The 19,552-nt window shown below is 42.9% G+C and overlaps 1 protein-coding gene across 7 annotated transcripts in view; it reads left to right on the top strand.

The window, feature by feature from the left end:
• Positions 1-19,552, top strand: part of PTPRT (protein tyrosine phosphatase receptor type T) — a 484,991-nt gene that overhangs the window by 422,032 nt on the left and 43,407 nt on the right. For 4 of the 7 annotated variants that reach the window (XM_066561514.1, XM_066561516.1, XM_066561515.1 and 1 more), the window contains 3 exons: positions 3,891-3,968; positions 4,173-4,208; positions 13,828-14,015. In XM_066561514.1, the coding sequence (XP_066417611.1) occupies positions 3,891-3,968; positions 4,173-4,208; positions 13,828-14,015 (302 nt within the window). The remainder of the gene's footprint in view (positions 1-3,890; positions 3,969-4,172; positions 4,209-13,827; positions 14,016-19,552) is intronic. The other 3 variants (XM_066561519.1, XM_066561520.1, XM_066561518.1) reach the window with 2 other exon arrangements.

Genomic DNA, 19,552 nt, shown 5'->3' on the forward strand with positions numbered 1-19,552 from the left:
GGAAAGGCCCCTCTCCTTTTGGAGGAAGAGCCCACCAAGAGAAGCAGAGTGTTTTCAATGCCAGGATCACCTTGCCAGCCCACAAAAGCAATCAAACAGAACAAGACAATTTGCTAAGTAGGATCCCTCAGTCACTGAATGACTTGCAGGCAAGTTTACCTGCAGAATACAATGTCCTTGCAGGGCTTGTGTCCTTGCCTCCAGCTTTTACTTTCTGTCACAAGAATTCTGATAACTTTTCAGACAGAACAAATTCAGTGAGTGCCTACAGAAGCTTTTCTTTTCCCATGCTCTCTCCAGTTGGCCCCTGGTCTGCTCCTGGATGAGTCCTGTCCATCCCCCTGCTGTTGCTTATCCCATCTCCCTGCCCTCCCACCACACAGGACTATTTTCTAAATCAATTAGATTTAAAAATCCCACTTTCAAAGGTGCTGCCTGATGCTCTGCACCATGAGGGAGATAAAAAATGAACAGCTGCCCTCCTTCTTATCAGCTCCTTGTTTTCTGTTGAGGCATCAAGACCTCAGGTCTTGCTGAAAAGAGGAAGAGAATTGAGCATTTATCTTCCCTGGCCTGAAGCAAAGCCCCTGATCCCTCTTTCCATTCTGCAGTGTTAGTTGTTATCCTGGCAGGATTCTCGCTGATACATACAGGTGTTGAAATCAAAGAGATTTTTTGGACTCAGCTCTGCTGTCTCTGACACTCCACAGAACCAGAGAAGGTGTTTGGTAAAACATAGAATGGTCTGTGGCTGTTCCAGCTCATCTGCTTTCACCTGGGGATTATGAACAACCAGAGTTGGTCATTTCTCAAATATCTTGGGTTTTTTTGAAGATATCAATATATCCCAGCTCCATGAAAGGCAGGTGCTGGCCCTGGCAGTGGCTGAGCAGCTCCCTGGAGTGCAGGAATGTTGGGAAGCAGCACAGGCACCTGGAGACACTGGCTCAGGGCAGGGTTATTATGAAACAAGGTGGGAAATGGGAAAGAGAGTGGGCCTAAATTTGTCCCCCAGTGTCTGCACTGACCAGAAAGGTGTGCAGGGGGTTGTGATCACACAGGAACCACGGGCAGTGTGGCGGAGAGGGGATGGGCAGCAGTGGATCAGCTCAGCAGGGATGCATTGATGTGCTCTGCACAAAGGAACTGCCATGGACCAGCCTTGTCCAGGAGAATTCCCTGTCCCCAGCAGAGCCATCCTGACATCCTTGCAGGGGTTCTGGCAGGAGCTGTTGGATTCTGAGGGTTTCACCCATTAAAATGCAGCCAGTTTTGCTGGAGACTGATTTGTGAAGGTGCGCTTTACCTGTGTGACATCCCATTTTGGGGGGAGACAGCTCTGCAGACACCCTGCAGGAGGGACACAGGTGAAGGAGGGCTTTTAATGCTTCAGGCAGAGCATTCTGGAAGTGGGGGAACTGAGTTCTGCAGGAGGAACCACTACCATGAGTTACCAAGTCAGTGTGATTTCACTTATGAGAACAAGAACGTGAGAGGGATGTGTAGGCAAGTGGCACTCAGGGTTTAAGGGATCCATTTATACCAAGAACCATCAAAATTCTGACCTTTCCACAGTGCTCCATGATTTTATGCTCAGTGAGATGTAAAGGTCTTCACAAAAGACAAGCACAGCAAGGTGAAGTTCTTATTCCTGCCCCGTGGATAATTTTAATTCATAATTAGGTGACCTGCTAAATGCTGTCGAAGGACTTGTAGGGTTGTGGACATGAGATGCTCCCTTTAGTAAAAAAAAAAACTTAAAATGATTTAGAAATAAAAGACAAACCCACATTTTATCGAAGGCATAAAAGGAAAATGTATTAAATTCCTTTTTACTGGCTTCCATGGGATTTTTGTGGGGTTTGCTAGTTTAGGAAATATTATAAAAATTAAAGAATAATTTTCAGAATAGGAAGGAGCCTTCACCACTCTGCATGACTGGAGGGATCTGTGTGGCCTCACGTGCCACTCCAGGGAGCACAAAGAGAATTTTTAATGAAGTCTTAATCTCTACCCTGATGTGAAATCCTCTCTGGACGTGTTTCCTTTGATTACAGACCCAAGTGCCTGTGAGAAATGCTAGTTAGAAAGCAGCCCTGTGTATACATCTCATTATACAACCTGACTGATTTCAGAAACAAGTTCTCCAAAGTTTTAAGAAACTTCTCTTGTATTGGTGGGTTTTGGGGGATTTTTGTTTTGGTTTAGGTTTTTTGTTTGGTTTTTAATTTGTTTTGGTTTTGGGTTGGGTTTTTTCTTGGTTTTGTTTGGGTTTGTTTGGAATTTTTTCCCCTCTTTTTAAATCTGAATTTAAAAGTCACAGCCCCATGTCACAAACACAATTCATGTCATAAACCTCAGTTGGTAACATCTTTAATCAAACTCACTGACATGAGGTGTTTATCTGGAAATTCATCCTCAGCAGCTCTGGAAGGGCAGCATGGCCCTATGAGTTCCTTTATACTCCCAAATTCCAGAAAAACTGGAGTCCTGCCCCATGCCCTGAGTGTGGCCTTGCCCTGTGACACTGGGCAAACCAATTGCTCTCTTTAGATCTTATTTGATGTTCTCTGAAACGTGGCCATGCCCTAAGTGTGGTGAGAGAAGTGTCTGATTTAGGCTGACAAGTGCAAGAGGCCCCAGAGCAGAGGAGCTTTGTGACTTTAGGCAGCTGGGGCAGAGCTCCAGCAGACCAAAGTGTGAGGAGTTTGGTTGTGTTCATGTGTTTCCAAGTCATGTAGGTCTGAAAATAAGGTGTGAGAATGCAGAATGGGAGTGAGTTCATGAGCTAGATGATTATAAACTGCTCAGGAGGTAATTCTGACTTTATGGACCTCCCTAGACCAGTGACTTCGTTGGGTGTCCCCATAGAATAACTTGAATTTTTTGAGTAGTGTTTGTTCCATAGCTACAAAAAATTGCTTCTGAAATTACTTTGATGTACACTGAGTTTTATCTACTTCTGTTGGGCTATGGAATAGTTTTTCCTGTGTTATCTGTTGTCATCTTTCTGATGTACTGAGATTTGTATTAGCTTGTTTCCCAACATTCTGAGGAGGAGATATATAAATGCCTGTAACTCTGAGAGTGAATGCAGAGTGATAACAAAAGAATATGCCTTCAAAAAGTGATGGATTACCATAAGAATGTGCATGTTTGCTCCTGTAGGTGTAAACCAGCCTCATAAATTTACTATCAAGACAAGAATCTACCACGAAGATGTTGAGCCCTTCCTCCTTTTAAAAAATATTTGATTAATATGTAAATTTGTAGATTCTTGTCCAGAGAAAGTTAATGCTGTAATGGGAGAAGGCAAGGATGCTTGTCCTGCTGACAGAACCCAGCTCACAGGGGAAGGGATTATAGGATTTGCTATGAACAGTCCTGGGTTGAAGAACAAGTCCCTTGTAATGTTGTAATGTTTTAACCAAAAAATTGCTACCCCACCTGTGTATTTTGTGGTACATTGTGTTTGAGTAGGTTTATTTTACTGTCCATCCTTATTCTCTGTAGTTTGTATTTTGGGGGTAATTTTTGAGGAATTTCCTCTTAGAGACAAAACCCTAAGTTTGCTCCTTTGGTTTAAAAAAAAAAAAGAACATTTAGAATATAGACCTATGAATGTAGCTCTGTGTGTATCCTATTTAGGAACACATTGATTTACAGTAACTATAATCCTATATTTGGGGTCTGGAGTGCTTATATTAAAGAAAATCCATCATGATGACAATGTAATAAATGTAATATGCATGTTGAAATGAAAAATATAATTCATTTTGATAAGCTTTATATATCCCATATTACTGTGTTCTTTGAGGAACATTCTCCCTGTTCTCTTTCTCTCTCTTAATATATGTCTAAAGTCTTTTCCTTATGTCTTTCCTACCTAGCATCACCCTCTCCTTGTTCATTTTCTGTCCAAAGCAAAACCCTTCAGAGCAAATCTATGTTGAATTCCTACTACTCAGGTACTAGTGCCAGACTTTTCTTTCATTCCTAAATTTTCTTTGCTTTTGTACGTTACCCAATATAACCTGTAACAGACCGAGGCTTCTGAGTGTGAGACACAGCTAACCTTGTTTTCATTTTCTGTAACTTTTCTTTTCCTGTTGATCCTCTGTTGATTTCCATTGAATCCCTGTCGTGTGGGTGAACGGAATTCCATCTCAAAGTTTCATCAGACACCGTCCCATCGACCACGCTGTTAGGTAAGAGGACAGGTATGGTGTGCTGGGCTGAGCTGGAGAGCAAAAACACTCTCTGTGGCATGAAAACAACCCTCTGAAGTGTTTGGCTTCCAAAATCAGAATTAATCCTGTGCTCGTGGGTTCATCAGAAAACTTTTGTTTCATTCGTGTTTTGTTATTGCTGTTAGTTGCTTTCAAACGAAAGAAAAATTCAGAAATTAAGGTTTAGTCATTTTTTGGAGGATATCTTTGTGGTGTTTGTGAGGATCCCCAGGACGAGGTGAGAGATGAGAATTGACTCAATGTTCTCAGAAGGCTGAGAACAAGGTATATTATATTATGTTATGGTATGGTATGGTATATTATGCTGTACTAAAACTATACTAAAGAAAGAGATAGGATACATCAGAAAGCTTAACAAGAATGAATAATAAAAACCCGTGACTCCTCAGAGTCTGACACAGCTGGACCTTGATTGGTCAGTACTTAAAAACAATTCACATGTTTGGATAAACAATCTCCAGACCACATTCCAGAGCAGCAAAACATGGAGAAGCTCAGGCTTCTCATCTTTCCAGGAGATGAAATCCTGGCAAAGGGATTTTTCAGAAAATACCATGGTGACATATGTTGTTTTTTTTTTTGTCCATGAGATTTGGGGCTCTGGGCCCCTTTCCCATGTGCTGCCTTGCCTTGGGCTTGGTTCTGACTCCTGCAGCTGGTTGTGCCTGTGCAGCTGACACAGAGCCACAGAATGGTTTGGGTTGGAAGGGATCTTTAAAAGCTCTCTGGGCCATGGGCAGGAGCATTTTCCTATAGACCAGATTGCTCAGAGCCCCATCCAACCTCACCTGGAATGTTTCCAAGCATGGGGCATCTTCCACCCCTCTGGGCCACCTGTACCTTTTTATAGACAGTTTCTTCTTTGTATCTACTCTGAATTATCCTGTTTCCATTTAAAACCACGCCCCTGTGCTGTGTGTGAGACTCAGCTGGGCCTGCCTCAAGGGTTGCAAATTTAAGTGAGGATTTGCATGTCTGCAGTGGGTGGGAGCCTGCAGTTTTGGGTGAAGTTGCATGGATAAAGGTTATTTGGAGAAATTCCTGGATGGGTTTTGGGAAGTGGCTCCACCTGGTTCTGTGTATGCTGAGTTAAATGCTAAATCTTTCAGGCAGTCAGGTATGGATTTGAGAGGATAACAAAGGTCCTGAGAGGCAGAGGCTGTTCTGTGGCTCTATAAGATATCTATAAGAAAGGAATTCTGCCCTGTGAGGGTGCTGAGGCCCTGGCACAGGTGCCCAGAGCAGCTGTGGCTGCCCCTGCATCCCTGGGAATGTCCAAAGCCAGGCTGGACAGGGCTTGGAGCACCCTGGGGTAGTGGAAGGTGTCCCTGCCCCTGGTAAGGGGTGGTACTGGATGGTCTTTGAGTTCCCTTCTCACCCAAAACTCTCTGATTCTCTGATTTATGAATTCTTCCTCTGTGGAGCAGAAAGATGATGTGTGGCTGATCAGAATCTAGCCGGTGGGATTTATAATTTTGGATTATCCACAAAAAATGTTCCTTCCAGACACAGTAATCTACTGTGACTGCTTCAAACATCACTCAGAACATGGGGAAGGGCCACAGTTAGACCAGGAGGAAATGACAACCAGTGGCTGTTCCTTGGTTGTCACTTGTCACAGAGGCTTGGAGGGGCTGCCACAACACACACATCCATCCTGCTGCCTGCCAAAATGCTGATGACGAGGAATGAGGCCTCTGAATGGAGTGGGGAAGGAAAGGTGTCCATTTCCCAGAAGGTTTGCTCTCATTTCCCAGAGGCTCAGTGTCATCAACAGAAAAGCCTAAAGGCAGGTTTCTCTTCTGGCTGTACTTTAGAAACAAGGCCCTGACCTGCAGTTTGAGGGAAGATCTCAAACTCTCTCAGTCTGGCATCTGGGAAAACCTGGCCATTCTTTGGGGAGCTGTTTTCCCCCCTCTGCCCTGACAGGATTAAGGTGTGAACTGCACTCTTGCTACTCTGAAGCTCAAGAAGCAATGAACAGGCTCCCTCTGTGCTTCTCCTGCTGCAGCAAAGCCCACAAAACTTCTAAAACTCCAAATTTTATAGATGAAAAAGAGGAAATAGGAATCTAACCAGCCTTGTACTTATGTATTCAAAAATATTTCAAATTTCTACTAAGCACTATATCTGTGTAAGGATTGATATCCCTGTTTTACACATGGGAAGTTAAGTACAGAGCACTTTTAAGACATGAATTACACAGACTGGTCACTGTCCCAGTTCCACCTGCATTTAACAGCCTGTGAAACAGCCCCTTACATTGGAGAAATTTCTATCTTGTGACTTGCAGACAAATTATAACCTTGGCATTCTGGTTTCTCAGACAAATCCATCAGATGTTAGATGTTGCTGTATGAGCAAAAGAAGTTTAATTTTTGATGTTTATTAATATTAATTCCCAGGGAAGAAAAACATATCTTGAAAAGGGATTAGTCATACCACTACCAATATCTGTACCTGCAATTCAGTACTGTTTGTTCCCATCTATTATGCTTTCTGCTAATAAATGTTCTATATTTGCAGTATTGCATGGCTCCCTAGGCTTGGCTGTGACATGTAAGATACAGGAGATTTGGGATTTGCCTCTATCTCAATTCCTGATTAATGCTTTTTTATTAATGTTTTTTGTGAAGCCATTTTCTCTTCCAGTTGTGGACAACTCTGCATTTTAAATGTTTTGCTCCAACATCTTCACTAGAGAAAGGAATATCTAACACTAAAAAATACACGAGGTAGATTTTCACTTGAAGATGAGGTAGCACAACTTTAGGGATTATTTTGGGGGAAAGATTCATGTCCAGTAGCTCTTGAAGATGTTCAGGAGATCTCATCAGGGGATCTCTGCAGGGGAGCCAGCATGTCCTTCCCTTGGCATCTCCTGGCAGCAGGAAAGGACATTGAGCCTTGTTCTTCTTCCAGCTGCTCATGAGGATCCTCACAAGAGTCACCACCCTCCAGACAGGGCAGGGATTTCAGTGCCTGCAGATGGGCAGAACAAGCAGAGAGAGCTCTCTGACACAAGGTCTCAGACAAAAAACTGGCTGTGCTTAGAAAGCCATAGAAATTTTCCATGGATTTTAGACTTCTGTAGCTTTTTTTCCCACCCCAATCAGTCTGCTGTGTGTACACCCCCAGCCTATTTTGAATAACTCAAAGATGTTAAGGGGCCAGCATTGCTGCTTTAGCAGGTGCCTCTGTCAACTGAATTTTTACTGGGGGATGAGTGATTTTTATGCAATGGATGCTCAAAAATTCCATGGCTTGACCTGCTCAGTTGCATCAGAAACCTTCCAGGCCAAGTCAGCCTCTAATGAGGAGCTGTGGGAGAGGTTTTCCCAGCATTTCTCTGTGCTGGGGTTTGTCAGGAGCAGAGTGAGCACCAAAGGTTCAGACCTTTGCAGGCTGGGCCTTGAGCTGAATTTCTCTTACATTTCTTCCTGCCTGCAGAACTGGAAACCCCTCTCTTCCAGTCTTTAGTGGCTTGTGGTTTCATGTGCTGTTTTGAAGTTTCCAGTTACTTTCCAGTTGTAAGTGAATGTCTGTGGAAGGTGGGTTGGTCTGGCAGGCTCTTTTCACCAAGGAGGCAAAGAGAGATTTGGCTTGGTAAGCTCCACACATCCAAAGAGCTTCACATTTACATTTCTACCAAATAATCCCAAATCATTGCCCACCTCACCAAAGCATCTTCTTTGCATCTTTGACATTTTCTTCTAGGTTACCTGATGAAGAAAATGTATGTAGTAGTTTTTTATAAGATTACAATACTCTTCTGCTAGAATACACTTATAATATTAGAATACTTTAATATCTTATTAGAATGCTCTTATAAGCTTAGAATACTCTTATGCTTGGTGTTAACCAAGCAATTCTTACAAAGTTCTAAAATCTAGATAAAAAATACTTACTTTTTAAAAAAATTATGGACATGTGGCTTCTTCATGCCTTTGAAATGAAAGGTGCATCCTCTGTGCTCTGTCAAGCCTGCTGTCAGAAGGCTTTGTTAAGGAATGTGCCTTTTCAGAGCTCAGTTGATATCATTAGATAAATGGTGTTTTGCCTTCAGTTTGCCATACCACTGCTGGTATTGTAGATAGAATATTAGAGCTAGGTATTTATCATATAATAAAGCCTTGACACACACAAAAAAGCAAATTATTTTTCATCTTGCACCATATCCCTGGTGTAGAGGGAAGAGGTATTAGCCATGCTCTAGTCACCCTCGGAAGATGTCAAAGAATTGACAGCCTTTGCTCTAGTGTGGCGAGACTGGCTCTGTGTGTAATTAAATCCATCACAAACACCACTCCAAACATAATTTATTTTGTGCAAAGGGTGTCGTATCGCATCTTATCACTTGCCAAGGCTAAGAGAATAAAAAAAATAAGCAGATATGATAGCCCTGTCATTTTAGTCACAGGAGGAATTTGTGGACCTTAAAGCAAAAGTTTGGAGAGAAGCTTCTGCAGTGTAGAAGATGACACAGGAGTGAAGCTTTGCTGTTAGTTGTGAAAGGCATGGCTGAGTTTTCTGGTCAGGACACAACATCATACTCCGTGCCCAGATATCCATTTCTCAGTCTAACTATGTTTGCAAAACAAATGATCTCTATAAAAGCATCTAAAGCTTTAATCCCTAAAGGTGCTCTGGGTGAGCAGGACTCCTCCCAGCAGCCTTACTGGGATGTGGCACAGGGCTCTGATCATACAGAGCCACTTCCAGACTGGCAATCTAATTTCTCAGCTGCTCTTCATCTTATCTGTGACATTTATGGAGAAGTTCATCAGTTTTTCTGTGGAGGCAAACATATTTATTTTACTTGTCTGAGAAGCACAGAAGTACAGAACACGAGGTGGTGCAGCAGCAGGCAAGCAGCAATAACTCACTGTCAAGGCTGCTCATCAGATGGGGGAAGATTCCACTGAAGTGACCCCTGCTCCAGCTCCTCTCTGTGTGCTGGACTCTGTTACTTCTTGGCACAATAAGACCTCAGGGTTGATTTCAGCAAGTTCATGATTATTTCCCCAGCAAAGACATTCACAAAAAGCACCATTTCATAGGCAGGGAGAATTTGAGAATATGTGAGGTCAGCATTATTACATTTGCTTGTCTGCAGTTTCACACTAAACACATGAGCTGAGAGGCCTGAAGAATTTCCCAATCAGCCAAGTTGTGTAAGAGACAGGGAATCACTAATTTACTGTCTTCTACAAAATGTCAGGGTGTTAGGTGAACTCTCAAGCTGATTATAGAATGGTTTGGGTTGGAAGGAGCTTTAAAGCTCATCTCCTTCCACCCTCTGCCATGGGCAGGGACATTTCCCACTAGACCAGGCTGCTCCAAGCCCTGCCCAACCTGGCCTTGGACACTTCCAGGGATGGGGGATCATGAAAATGCCAGAATCAAAACATCCGAGCTGGCAAACATCTTAATATGAGGAGTAAGAGTGGCACTGAAAAGGGTTAACAAACAAGCTGCAACACCCTTTGCTGTCACAAGCTGCTGATATTAGAAGCAATCCTGTCATCAACAGCATGTTCCCAGCCACATGCAGAATACCTGCCTTATTTACAGCTGCACAAATAGAACTGTGGAAAATTGGAGATTGTTCTAGGAAGGAACCGGAGCCCCGAGCAGCCTGCCCTAATGAGACTTCAGAAGCTCTCAATTGATTTACTTTATCAAAGAGAGGCTGAAGAAGTGATTTGATCAGTGCCTGCATGGGTCAGGATTACAAATGCTCAGAGGGCTCTTTAATCTAACAGAAGGTATAATAAGATTCAGTGCCTGCAATCGAAGCTAAGCAAAATCAAATTGCAATTAAGAAATGTTTAGTCAGCAAGGGTAATTAACCATTGGCACAATTTTGGGGGTCAGAATGGAATCACCACCTCCTGAAATGTTTTAATTTGAATTATTTCTTGGAATGGTATTCCATCTTTGGAATGCAGTGAAATGTGGTGGGGTGTGTTCCTATCAAAAGCACAAGGACATATGACTAGGATAAATGTGCATATGAAATATAATTTAAAAAAACACCTGATGCATGATCCTCCACATTTAGTAGTTTCTGAGTATTAGAGTGAATTCTTTCCTGTAACTTTCCCATAAAAAAAAAAAAACAAACAACTATTTTTCTGTTTTGCTTTTCTCACTGAAAACTCACCAAAGGCACACATGCTTTATAGGCACTGCCAAAAATTTAGTGCAAAGCCTTGGCCAATTTGTCCTGCAAAGTCATTCTCATTTGCAGGGGACTGGGGAAATGTTTGTGAGAAGCAGACAGAGGAAAGGGACTGTGGAAAATTACTTTAACTTCTTTAACTTGCCTTTAGTGCAACAATTAAAGCAGCAGCCTGACTTTGCTGGAATCTTTGTTGTCTTTCCCAGTAATAATGGTGCCAAAAGGAATGAGATGTGCCTTATAGCTGCACACAGAAGGAAAAGCAAAGCCTGCTTGCCAGCCCTCCAAAGACTCTTTTGGTTGACTGTCCTAGTGAGAGATTAGTCTGCTGCCACCTGCTCTCCCACCTGCATTTTGAATTGTTCACAGGATGGCTGCAAACACATCCTGAGAGGTGCCGGCCTCGCCGAGCGCCTCATTACCGCGCTTAGCTCCACACTCTGGGGTGATTAGATGGAGAGGGAACAACGTGTAACCAGCACCAGCCTTTATTAGCAGAACATGGAAGTGTTAAGCTCAGCTCACACACAGCAATTTGTGTCCAGAAAAGCCCCTCTACATTTTCCTTGGCCTAGATAAAATGCTGGTGGGAGTAACTGAGAGTCCAGAGCTGCTGCTGCTACTGTTGGGGTTGGGATTTTTTTGCAGGTAGCTCAGGTGCCATGCATGATGTGTTTGTCACAGAGGACTGGAGGAGGTGATGGCCTCAAAAGTTTCAGCTGTGTGTCCCAGGGTGGAGAGGGGGGTGACCCACATTGTGTGATGCTTTTCTTCAAGCAGAATCACCTGTTTAAGGCGCACAAACAGCGCTGGTGCTGCCACAGATCACACTTTGCATTCTTCTCTGTGAGGGTGCTGAGGCCCTGGCCCACGGTGCCCAGAGAAGCTGTGGCTGCCCCTGGATCCCTGGAGGTGTCCAAGACCAGGTTGGATGGTGCTTGGAGCAACCTGGGATATTGAGATGAGATGGTCCCTTCCAAGCTCAAACCATTCTGAGCTTCTGTGCCACAAGAGCCATTCCTACAATCAGTGGGATTTGCACCAATATTTATCTCATTCACCAAGAGACCAGCTGTCACTATGGACTCAAAGACCTGAGACAGACCCCTCTTTGCTGCTGAGCACCTTCTTCTAGTCCCACCTCCACACCATGAGTGCCTACCTTAAGGGAAGTTATCTGGCAAGAACGAGCCACCACTTTCCTGGCTTTCACCTCTCCCTGTGACACATTACTCTGAGAAGAAAGCCAAGTACACCAGAATTAAAGGAACTGATGAAGAGAGAAATTAGTAATTGCCTGCAAAGCAGCTGGCTGATCTGAGCTCCATTTTACAAGTCGCCTGTGCTCTGCGTGTGCCCTGCCCAAATTAGCACCAGAACCACACATTAGTTTTAAGGCTCCCTCTTGAATTGGGATCTCGTAATGTTTTTTAATTGGGGCTGATAAAAATGTGGCATTACTTGCAGGTTCCTCGGAGAAGCCAATTGTGAAATTGGGTTTGTATTAAACCTAATGATGGAAAATTAAGCATAGTACGTCTGTCGGAAATGGTCCGCGATAAAAATCTTCTCCTTTTCATTACAGGAGGTTAATAGGGAATAGGGGAGCAAAGATGCACTGGGAAAGCGAATCCAACTAGGGGAATTAATAAGCCTTGAAATTCCCTCTGTTCAGAGTTCTCACACTGTCATTAGTCAGAGCATTAGGGATGATTATACAAATGCTTTCAACGTTACTCTTCCTTAAATCCCAAATTTATTCACATTTTGTGTTTGAGGGTTGCTTTGCTTGAGCCGTAGTTCTGTAAATCTGAGTGTCCTGGGAATGTGACTGTTTATGAGAACCTGGGACTCAGAAATCCTTAAATTCAGAGTTTAATCCTCAAAGCAGATGATCACTGTGCTAATTTATTCCAGAGGAGCAGGCTGTGTTCAGCATCTCTGAGAATTCACCCCCCAGCCGTGTTGATGTCCCACTGCTGATGAGCTTGTCCTGCAGCAGTGTCCACTGCTGGCATTCCTATCTCCTCACAGTCCTGCAGCTACCAAACAGAGCATATCCCTGCTTTCACATCTTCCCCTAATCTAATAATAAACCAGCTGAATTGCTATTTGTCATATCTGTGCTGAGGACACAGTGGGATGCCCTCAGCTCTCTGCTCCTGCCCACCTTTGCAGGAGGGACATGGGCAGCCCCTGCCCAAACACCACAGTGGTTTCTCAAGCAGAGCAATGTTTACAAGACCATCCCAAGATTATTTCTGCCTCACAGAAATCACCCTGAAATTGCAATTTGATTTATTTATTCTTTATCCCTTTAAAAACATGGCCGCAGTGTTGCTCTCAAGGGGTGGTGTTTCAGCTCTTTGTCAGTGAACTTGCTCTAAGAAACAAACCCTGTGTATGGAAGCTCAAGGGGCTTTTGTGAACAATCTGAGGGAGCTGCATTTTCTGTTTGCTAATACCTTGGTCTGGGTAAGGCCAGAAAGAATTTCTGCAGGTTTTATGTGTGAAAGGAGCTGAGCATCTCAGATCCCTGCAGTCCTAGGAAAAACCAGTGCTATATTTGGCCAAATACTTAAATTTGGACAGCTCTGCTAGATAAGTCATTGAATTTTTCATTTAGTTTGAGTTCCTGTTGTTAAAGATTGTTATAGTCAATTGTTTGGTTATTGAAGTTATTATTTCTTTTCTCTTAGTTCACTGGGAATATTTTGTTGTACGCAGAGTTTTGCTGGGGATATGAAGTTGCAATTCCATCTGCACAGTGATAGATTCACTTCTTTCAAAATGACCCACTTTTCTATTAAGTTTACATATCTGAAATTTAAATTTCTGCACACAAGATAACTATATTTTTACACTGGTTTATTTTTTTTTTTCCTGATGATATTACATCTTTGTTGTTAACATACAAAATTTTAGGCCTGAACTAGCAGAACAGTTGACTTTGCCCGAGCATCCTGACTTATTTGAAATGCTAATCATTTGCTTGCTGTTCACTGGGGTCCCTCTCAGTTATCTCATGCTGTACACCCCAAATCCTGCCTGGATCTCTTGCTCATCTCTGCGTATTTCTGAGCCATGTTCTTTGCAGGTTTGGGAAGACAGGAGCTCTGTTGGAGTTGCTGTGGAGAGCTCACCATATCCTTGTTAACCTGACTGGCTGCTCACTCTCTCCCTGTTATTTTGGGTTTGTCTGCTTGACACAAAAAAATATTCAAGCGTGATTTAGTCTTTCTTGGCATTTTAGATAAACCTGTGTTTTCTATTCATTTCTTTACTTCCTTTCGCCCGCACCAGCCTGCGGGGTGGTGTTAAATAAACAGAGGGAGGATGAAACTGGGAAAATCAGGTAGCTGAGAGCTCGTTCTGCCCCCTGTCTCCCCACAGACAGCAGCCATGGGGAGCTGGCCCAGCCCACGCTGACCATCCAGACCCACCCGTACCGCAGCTGCGAGCCCGTGGAGATGTCCTACCCCCGGGGGCAGTTCCAGCCCGCCATCCGAGTGGCAGACCTGCTGCAGCACATCACCCAGATGAAGAGGGGACAGGGCTATGGCTTCAAGGAGGAGTATGAGGTGAGAGGAGCCTTTCTTGACATGACTGATGTGAAAAAAATGCCTATTTTATGGTTGGCTTTTTGCAAATATTCAAATGAATATTGTATGTGTTGTGTTAGAAAGTTATGCTGTGTTAAGTAGTGTGCTAAATATAGTTTTAGGTTATAACATAATGTTAAAATAGAAACTATGCTATCTAAGATACTTTTTTTAAAGAAAGGACTTGCAGCGAGATAGCAGCCACAGGACACCTGAATCTTTCAGAGAAAGAGAATTTATTGCCCTCTTATCAGAAGAAACAAATTTCTTCCTGCCTTGCTCAGGCTTGAAGGCGCTGTTAGGATTCAGAGGAAGAAGCTGACACTGACCAGACAGAATCCTGTGTTTGAATGGAATTTATGCATCATGGATGAGGTGTATGAATATGCAACAGGCTGTTGTTTTTAAGGGTTAATCCTCTGTTAACGTGGGTCCTTTTTCAGGCTTATGCTGCCCAGAGAAGGTACCCAGACATCCATAACTCTTTGTTTCTATTGTCTCATATTGTCCTAATCCAAATTGTCCAAATTATTATTACTCTAATTGTATTACTATTTTTATAACCATTTTATTACTATGAGACTTTTAAATTTTTAAAAACAAGTGATTGGCATTTTTCACAACTGAGTAGAGAAGTTGCACTCATGAGGGGTAGAAGCTTGGGAAAGTAGCTGGTTTTGAGAGCTTCTTTCCCTTAATTCACTCTCCTAATCCTTTTCTTTCTGATGTTGGTTTTGAGGGCCGGGTTTTGCAGCAGTGTCAGTCTTGCAGGCCCTCTATTCCAAAGAGAAGGTGTTCCCTACAGCAGTAAGAGGGTGACCCTGTGCCCATGCCTCTGTCCCATAAAGAGCAGGCAGTGAATATTCAGCAGGTGCTGAACATGCAGTCCCACAGTCCCTTCCTTATGGATGTTTTCCTTGAGTAGTGTGAGCCAGGCTGTGAGAAAAGGAAGGGGTTTTGCCTGAGTTGTTTGGGAGCTCCTCTCTCATAACTGATCACAAGAAATCACAGTGCAATTATAGTAGAGGAAATGTATTAGAATATCTGTATAGAGGCTTTGCCCCAGACGTCCCGGTTGCCCTTGATGGGCTGCAGCTGCCATGTCCTTAACTGGGCTGCAGCTGTGACCAATGAAGAGAACTGGGATAAAAAGGGGTGGGTTAGCCAGTCAGGGAGGGCCTTGGAGGAGCCCTGAACTGGGAGAGAACAGCGTGCAGAAGAAGGAGTCAGTGGAGATCTGCAGCCATGAGAATATGCCAAAGAGGTATGGACTTTAGAAGTCTGATAATAGTGATAGATTCAACAACATGCAATGACCTCATGCACAATTTTCAAGTCATAGGCAGGTATTTGTGTAGCTTAAACAAATGTGAAATTCTCCAATATGCTCAAACCTCTGGCTCAGAATAGGCTTGGCTGACATTCTCTACCAACTCCATGTGAGGAGATGAGTAAAACCTATGCTGGAAAAATGAAAGCTGCCCTATTTTCCCTCACCTCTTCCCCCTGCAAGCTGGAATGAGCAGGAATATAATCCACATGACCAAAAGACATGATGTTTGGGATGATTTGGAAGAGGAAAACACATTTAGAGCAGAGCAAACAGAAGAGGGAAATAGCATCAAACATATGTGAGACTCAGCTCTAGCAAATGATAATTATAATGAATGTAGTAAGCTCGTGGGAAGGCAATAAGAAATTAATATGCATCGTGGCATTAAAACTATTTAAAAATAATTTAACAGCTGTGAAAATAAGTTACTTAATGAAAACAGCTCACTTTTCCACCCTGCAAGTATGAGTCCATGGAGTTTGTGTCCATGAGTGCTGAGGTTTGCTGTAATTGGGAACCTGTCTTTTCCTGGTCCTCACCAGGGAGTGTTTTTTTAATCATATGGGATCAAAAACTATCATAGAATATGTTTCTGGAACTGTATGTTAACCAGGTCTAGGCACTCTTGCCCCATAATCAAGCATGCTAATTAAGCTACCTATATAAAGGGCTTTGTTTAATATTGAAAAAGGTTAATAATTTTCTGAGGAGATTTACTCAGCCACCCCTTGGCCTCCATTTCCATGAGGAGTACCCAAAACTACATTGAGCTCAATTACAGATGCCCTAAGACCCAGTTCTTGATGTTCAAGAAGAAAAACAGGTGCTGGCATATATGTAATTTTCTGGTGCTGGCATGGGTAATTATCAAAATAGCACATTAGCATGAAAAATGTCAATGCAACTTTCAGCTCCACGAGCTCTGCCTTCCCCACAAAGCGCTGTCTGCAGACGCATGGAAGGATGATGGCATTACACAGCTTTGCATAATTCCTTTCTTTACAAGGAATGGCCTGGAGAATGCCACAAGCTCACGAATCCCCTGTGTTGTCCCACCCTTCCATCAGCCAGAAATGCAGGCGTTTTCCATGGTGGGGTTTGGGTTTGGAGATGGGATGGAGGCAGCACTTCAGCTCCAAATAGCAGTGGGGAGGGTGGCAGGGAGCAGGGGAGCTCCTGGAAGGTGGGAGGTTTGAGCTGCCTGTGAGTGGGGGCTCAGCCTGGCATCTGCAGGAGCACAGAGCTGCAAAATTGGCTTTGCAAGACGCTTTGCAGAGCAGCTGATAAAATCGCGAGAAAGAATTTGATGTCTCTTTTAAAGTGTGTTTTCAGACACTAATATCAGTGTCACCTCCAAATATGCTCTTTTTTTTTTTCTTCTAAGGAGCTGATTTTCTACTTATTTTGCAAATTGATAGCATAAATTGCAGCCTGTTTAGTGACATGTTACCAAATAATTTTAGTCTCATGAAAAATCACTTTGAACAGAGCATATCAGTCACACATGACAATCTCTTATCTCTGTGCCTTCCCATCTCTGCCGAGTAACCTGGAAATTGCATTCCATATTTGTTTAAAAGATGCCTGCACCTACACGTGTGAGCACAGGCAGCTTGTTTTGCTGAAGGCATCTAGAAAAATATTCCTGGTAGCTCCAGGAGGAGCTGAGAAGTGGAGGGGATGGTGTGAGGGGTGTGAGTGCTGGTGTGAAATGAGTGTTAACCGGGTGTGAGTAGTGGGAGAATCTGTCAGCACTCCCCGTCTGTGTTATTTTAGGGCTGCACACTGCACCTGAGGGCAAAGTGGGACTTGGGGCCTTTTTGGCTGCTGCTTCTGTTCAGTGATAAAACAAAAGGAGCAGAGGAGAAAAATCTGTCAGCGGTGCTGGGTGTAGATGGCACTGTTTGGGGTTGGGAATAGCCATAAACATTTAAACAGGACACATTTAAATGTCACCAGTTCCTTTTCCAGAACATATCAGCTCTGATTTGTTGGGAGCTGTGGGACCAGTCCCACAGACTTATTGCAAGCACCAATTACTGGCTAAGGAGATAATAGGCTTAATTATCCAGACTCATTTTCCATTATGATTTAGGATGTCACTAATGCACATTCTCCTGCTGCATTACTGAGACTCTTTAGTTATTTTAGATTTTGTGGCTCCTTTCCTCAAACATCTCAGTGCTGAGAGCCTTCAGATTGTGGAATTCACCTCTGCACTTTAACCCTTTGATTTCTGCCTACACATTTGCATGTGGCCAGAAGAATAGATCTGATGGGCTGGGCTGTGATGGGACGCTGCAAAATGAATGGCTGAAATACCTTTTTTTTCAGATTATGTTTTTTAGCCCAGATAATTTTTAATTCTGGCTCCCAGCAGATTTGTAGGAAGAGTTTTTCCACCACTGTTGTGAAGGGAATGGCTTCAGGGGGAGGGCCAGGGCTCCATGGCACACTTTGGGATGAACAGGAAGGCTTTGAATTGATGTTGTTGCCTTTGGCAGCAAAAGTGCAGCATTGAGGTGGATCAGTGAAAATGAAGGATTAGGTTTTTTGTATTTAAATTAAAAGCAAACAGCAAACTAACTAAATGCATCCATCCAAAATTCAAATTGGCTTGCAGCAAGCCTCGTTTAATGGGAACACTTCAGTTATGGCTGGGCTGTGGTGCTTAGGAAGCTTGATTGAGATGAAGCTGACTTTGAGAGATCTATCCTTGTAATTTCAGCTAAAATTTAGATCAATTTAGCTTAAAAAGCTTCACTGTAACCTAAATTCCACTAGTGGGAAGATATTTCAATATAGATTTCATAAAACTTCTCTAAGAGAAGTTTAGGGAGTTTTAGAAGTAGGAAAAGCTTAAAAATCAAGTATCATTTTTTTGAACACTAAAAGTCTTCTGTTACCAAGTCAAAGAAAGAAGGGGGAGAATTTCCTGGGAAAAATGGATTAAATACCAGTGCCTGAGTGATCTGTCCTGATTTAACATAGCTGATAATGCAGATAGAAGCAGGACTCTTTTCACAATTATAGAGATACTTATTGTACCATAAAAACCTGAAGGAACAAGGCATTAGCCATGCTCCTCGTTTTCGGGATGCAAGCCAATTATAATCCGTGTTCTTCTCTCTCCTTTTAATGTAGTTCCAATTCTTGGTGCTGCATTTTTTGGGATCTCATTGGCAAATTCTTTGGGTTGTATGTGGAGTTCCTCCAATTTGTTCATCTGATGTTTATAAAAGTGGGGATGTAAGGGGCATACGTGGTTTGTGCTCATCACCAACCAGAGCTGTGCTCCCTCCCTTCAGAGCTGGTCAGTTCTCTGGAAAGCAGGGATTTCTGTGGTATTGAATGCAATGAAAAATCCTGGACTCTTAAATCTTCGGAGGCTCCATCAGCAAATATAAAAACATCAATTTCAGTGGAGAATTGCATGTTCAAATCAAATGAAAGGATATGGTTTGTTGAAAAGGGATTTATTGGACCTGAATATATTTTCTCTAGCCAAGATAGCTTCTCCCATGTGGAAGTCATGAGAAAGGATTTTCTTTTATTTCTTTTTCTTTTCAGATAGCTCTGATTAGGCACCTAATGGCAGTTGCCATTCTCTGGTCAATCTGCTGTAATTCGATATTAGTGGAGAAATAAGGCACCTTTTTCCTTGCTCTTTGAAGATGAAAATGAGCTTTCTTCACCTCTTTTCTTTCACTCAGAGGGTTTTTTTTTTGTTGTGTGTGAGTTTCTTGGTTGGGTGTTTTTCCTCAGAAGATGAGCTGCTCTTTGGAAACAACAGTCTGCAAAGGAAATATATGTGTGATCAAAGCCCTCACCAATTACAGAGTTATTACTCTTTCTCCTGGGCTTTTGAATAGGAACTCAGTGTCCCTGTCTTTGTCAGCAGAGCTCGTGGCAGTGCTGCAGTGCCTGACATTTTCTGTCCTGGAACCCTTTGCGGGAAATTCACAGCGATCTGCTCTGCCAGGGGTTTGCTCATATTAAGTTTAATTGTAACGCCAGTGTTGTAGATCCTAATTGTATCTCTCTGCTATTGCATTCAGGCACATAATAGACCTGGGTGGCTTGTGAAGATGAATATAAATTCATTTTGTAACACAGCTGTGTCAAACTACCCGCTGCTGGCTGAGGCAGATGTGACTCTACAACAACTGTGGTATAAACCCTC

Source organism: Molothrus aeneus, chromosome 17 (assembly GCF_037042795.1).
Source record: "Molothrus aeneus isolate 106 chromosome 17, BPBGC_Maene_1.0, whole genome shotgun sequence".
Classification (NCBI taxonomy): Eukaryota; Metazoa; Chordata; class Aves; order Passeriformes; family Icteridae; genus Molothrus; species Molothrus aeneus.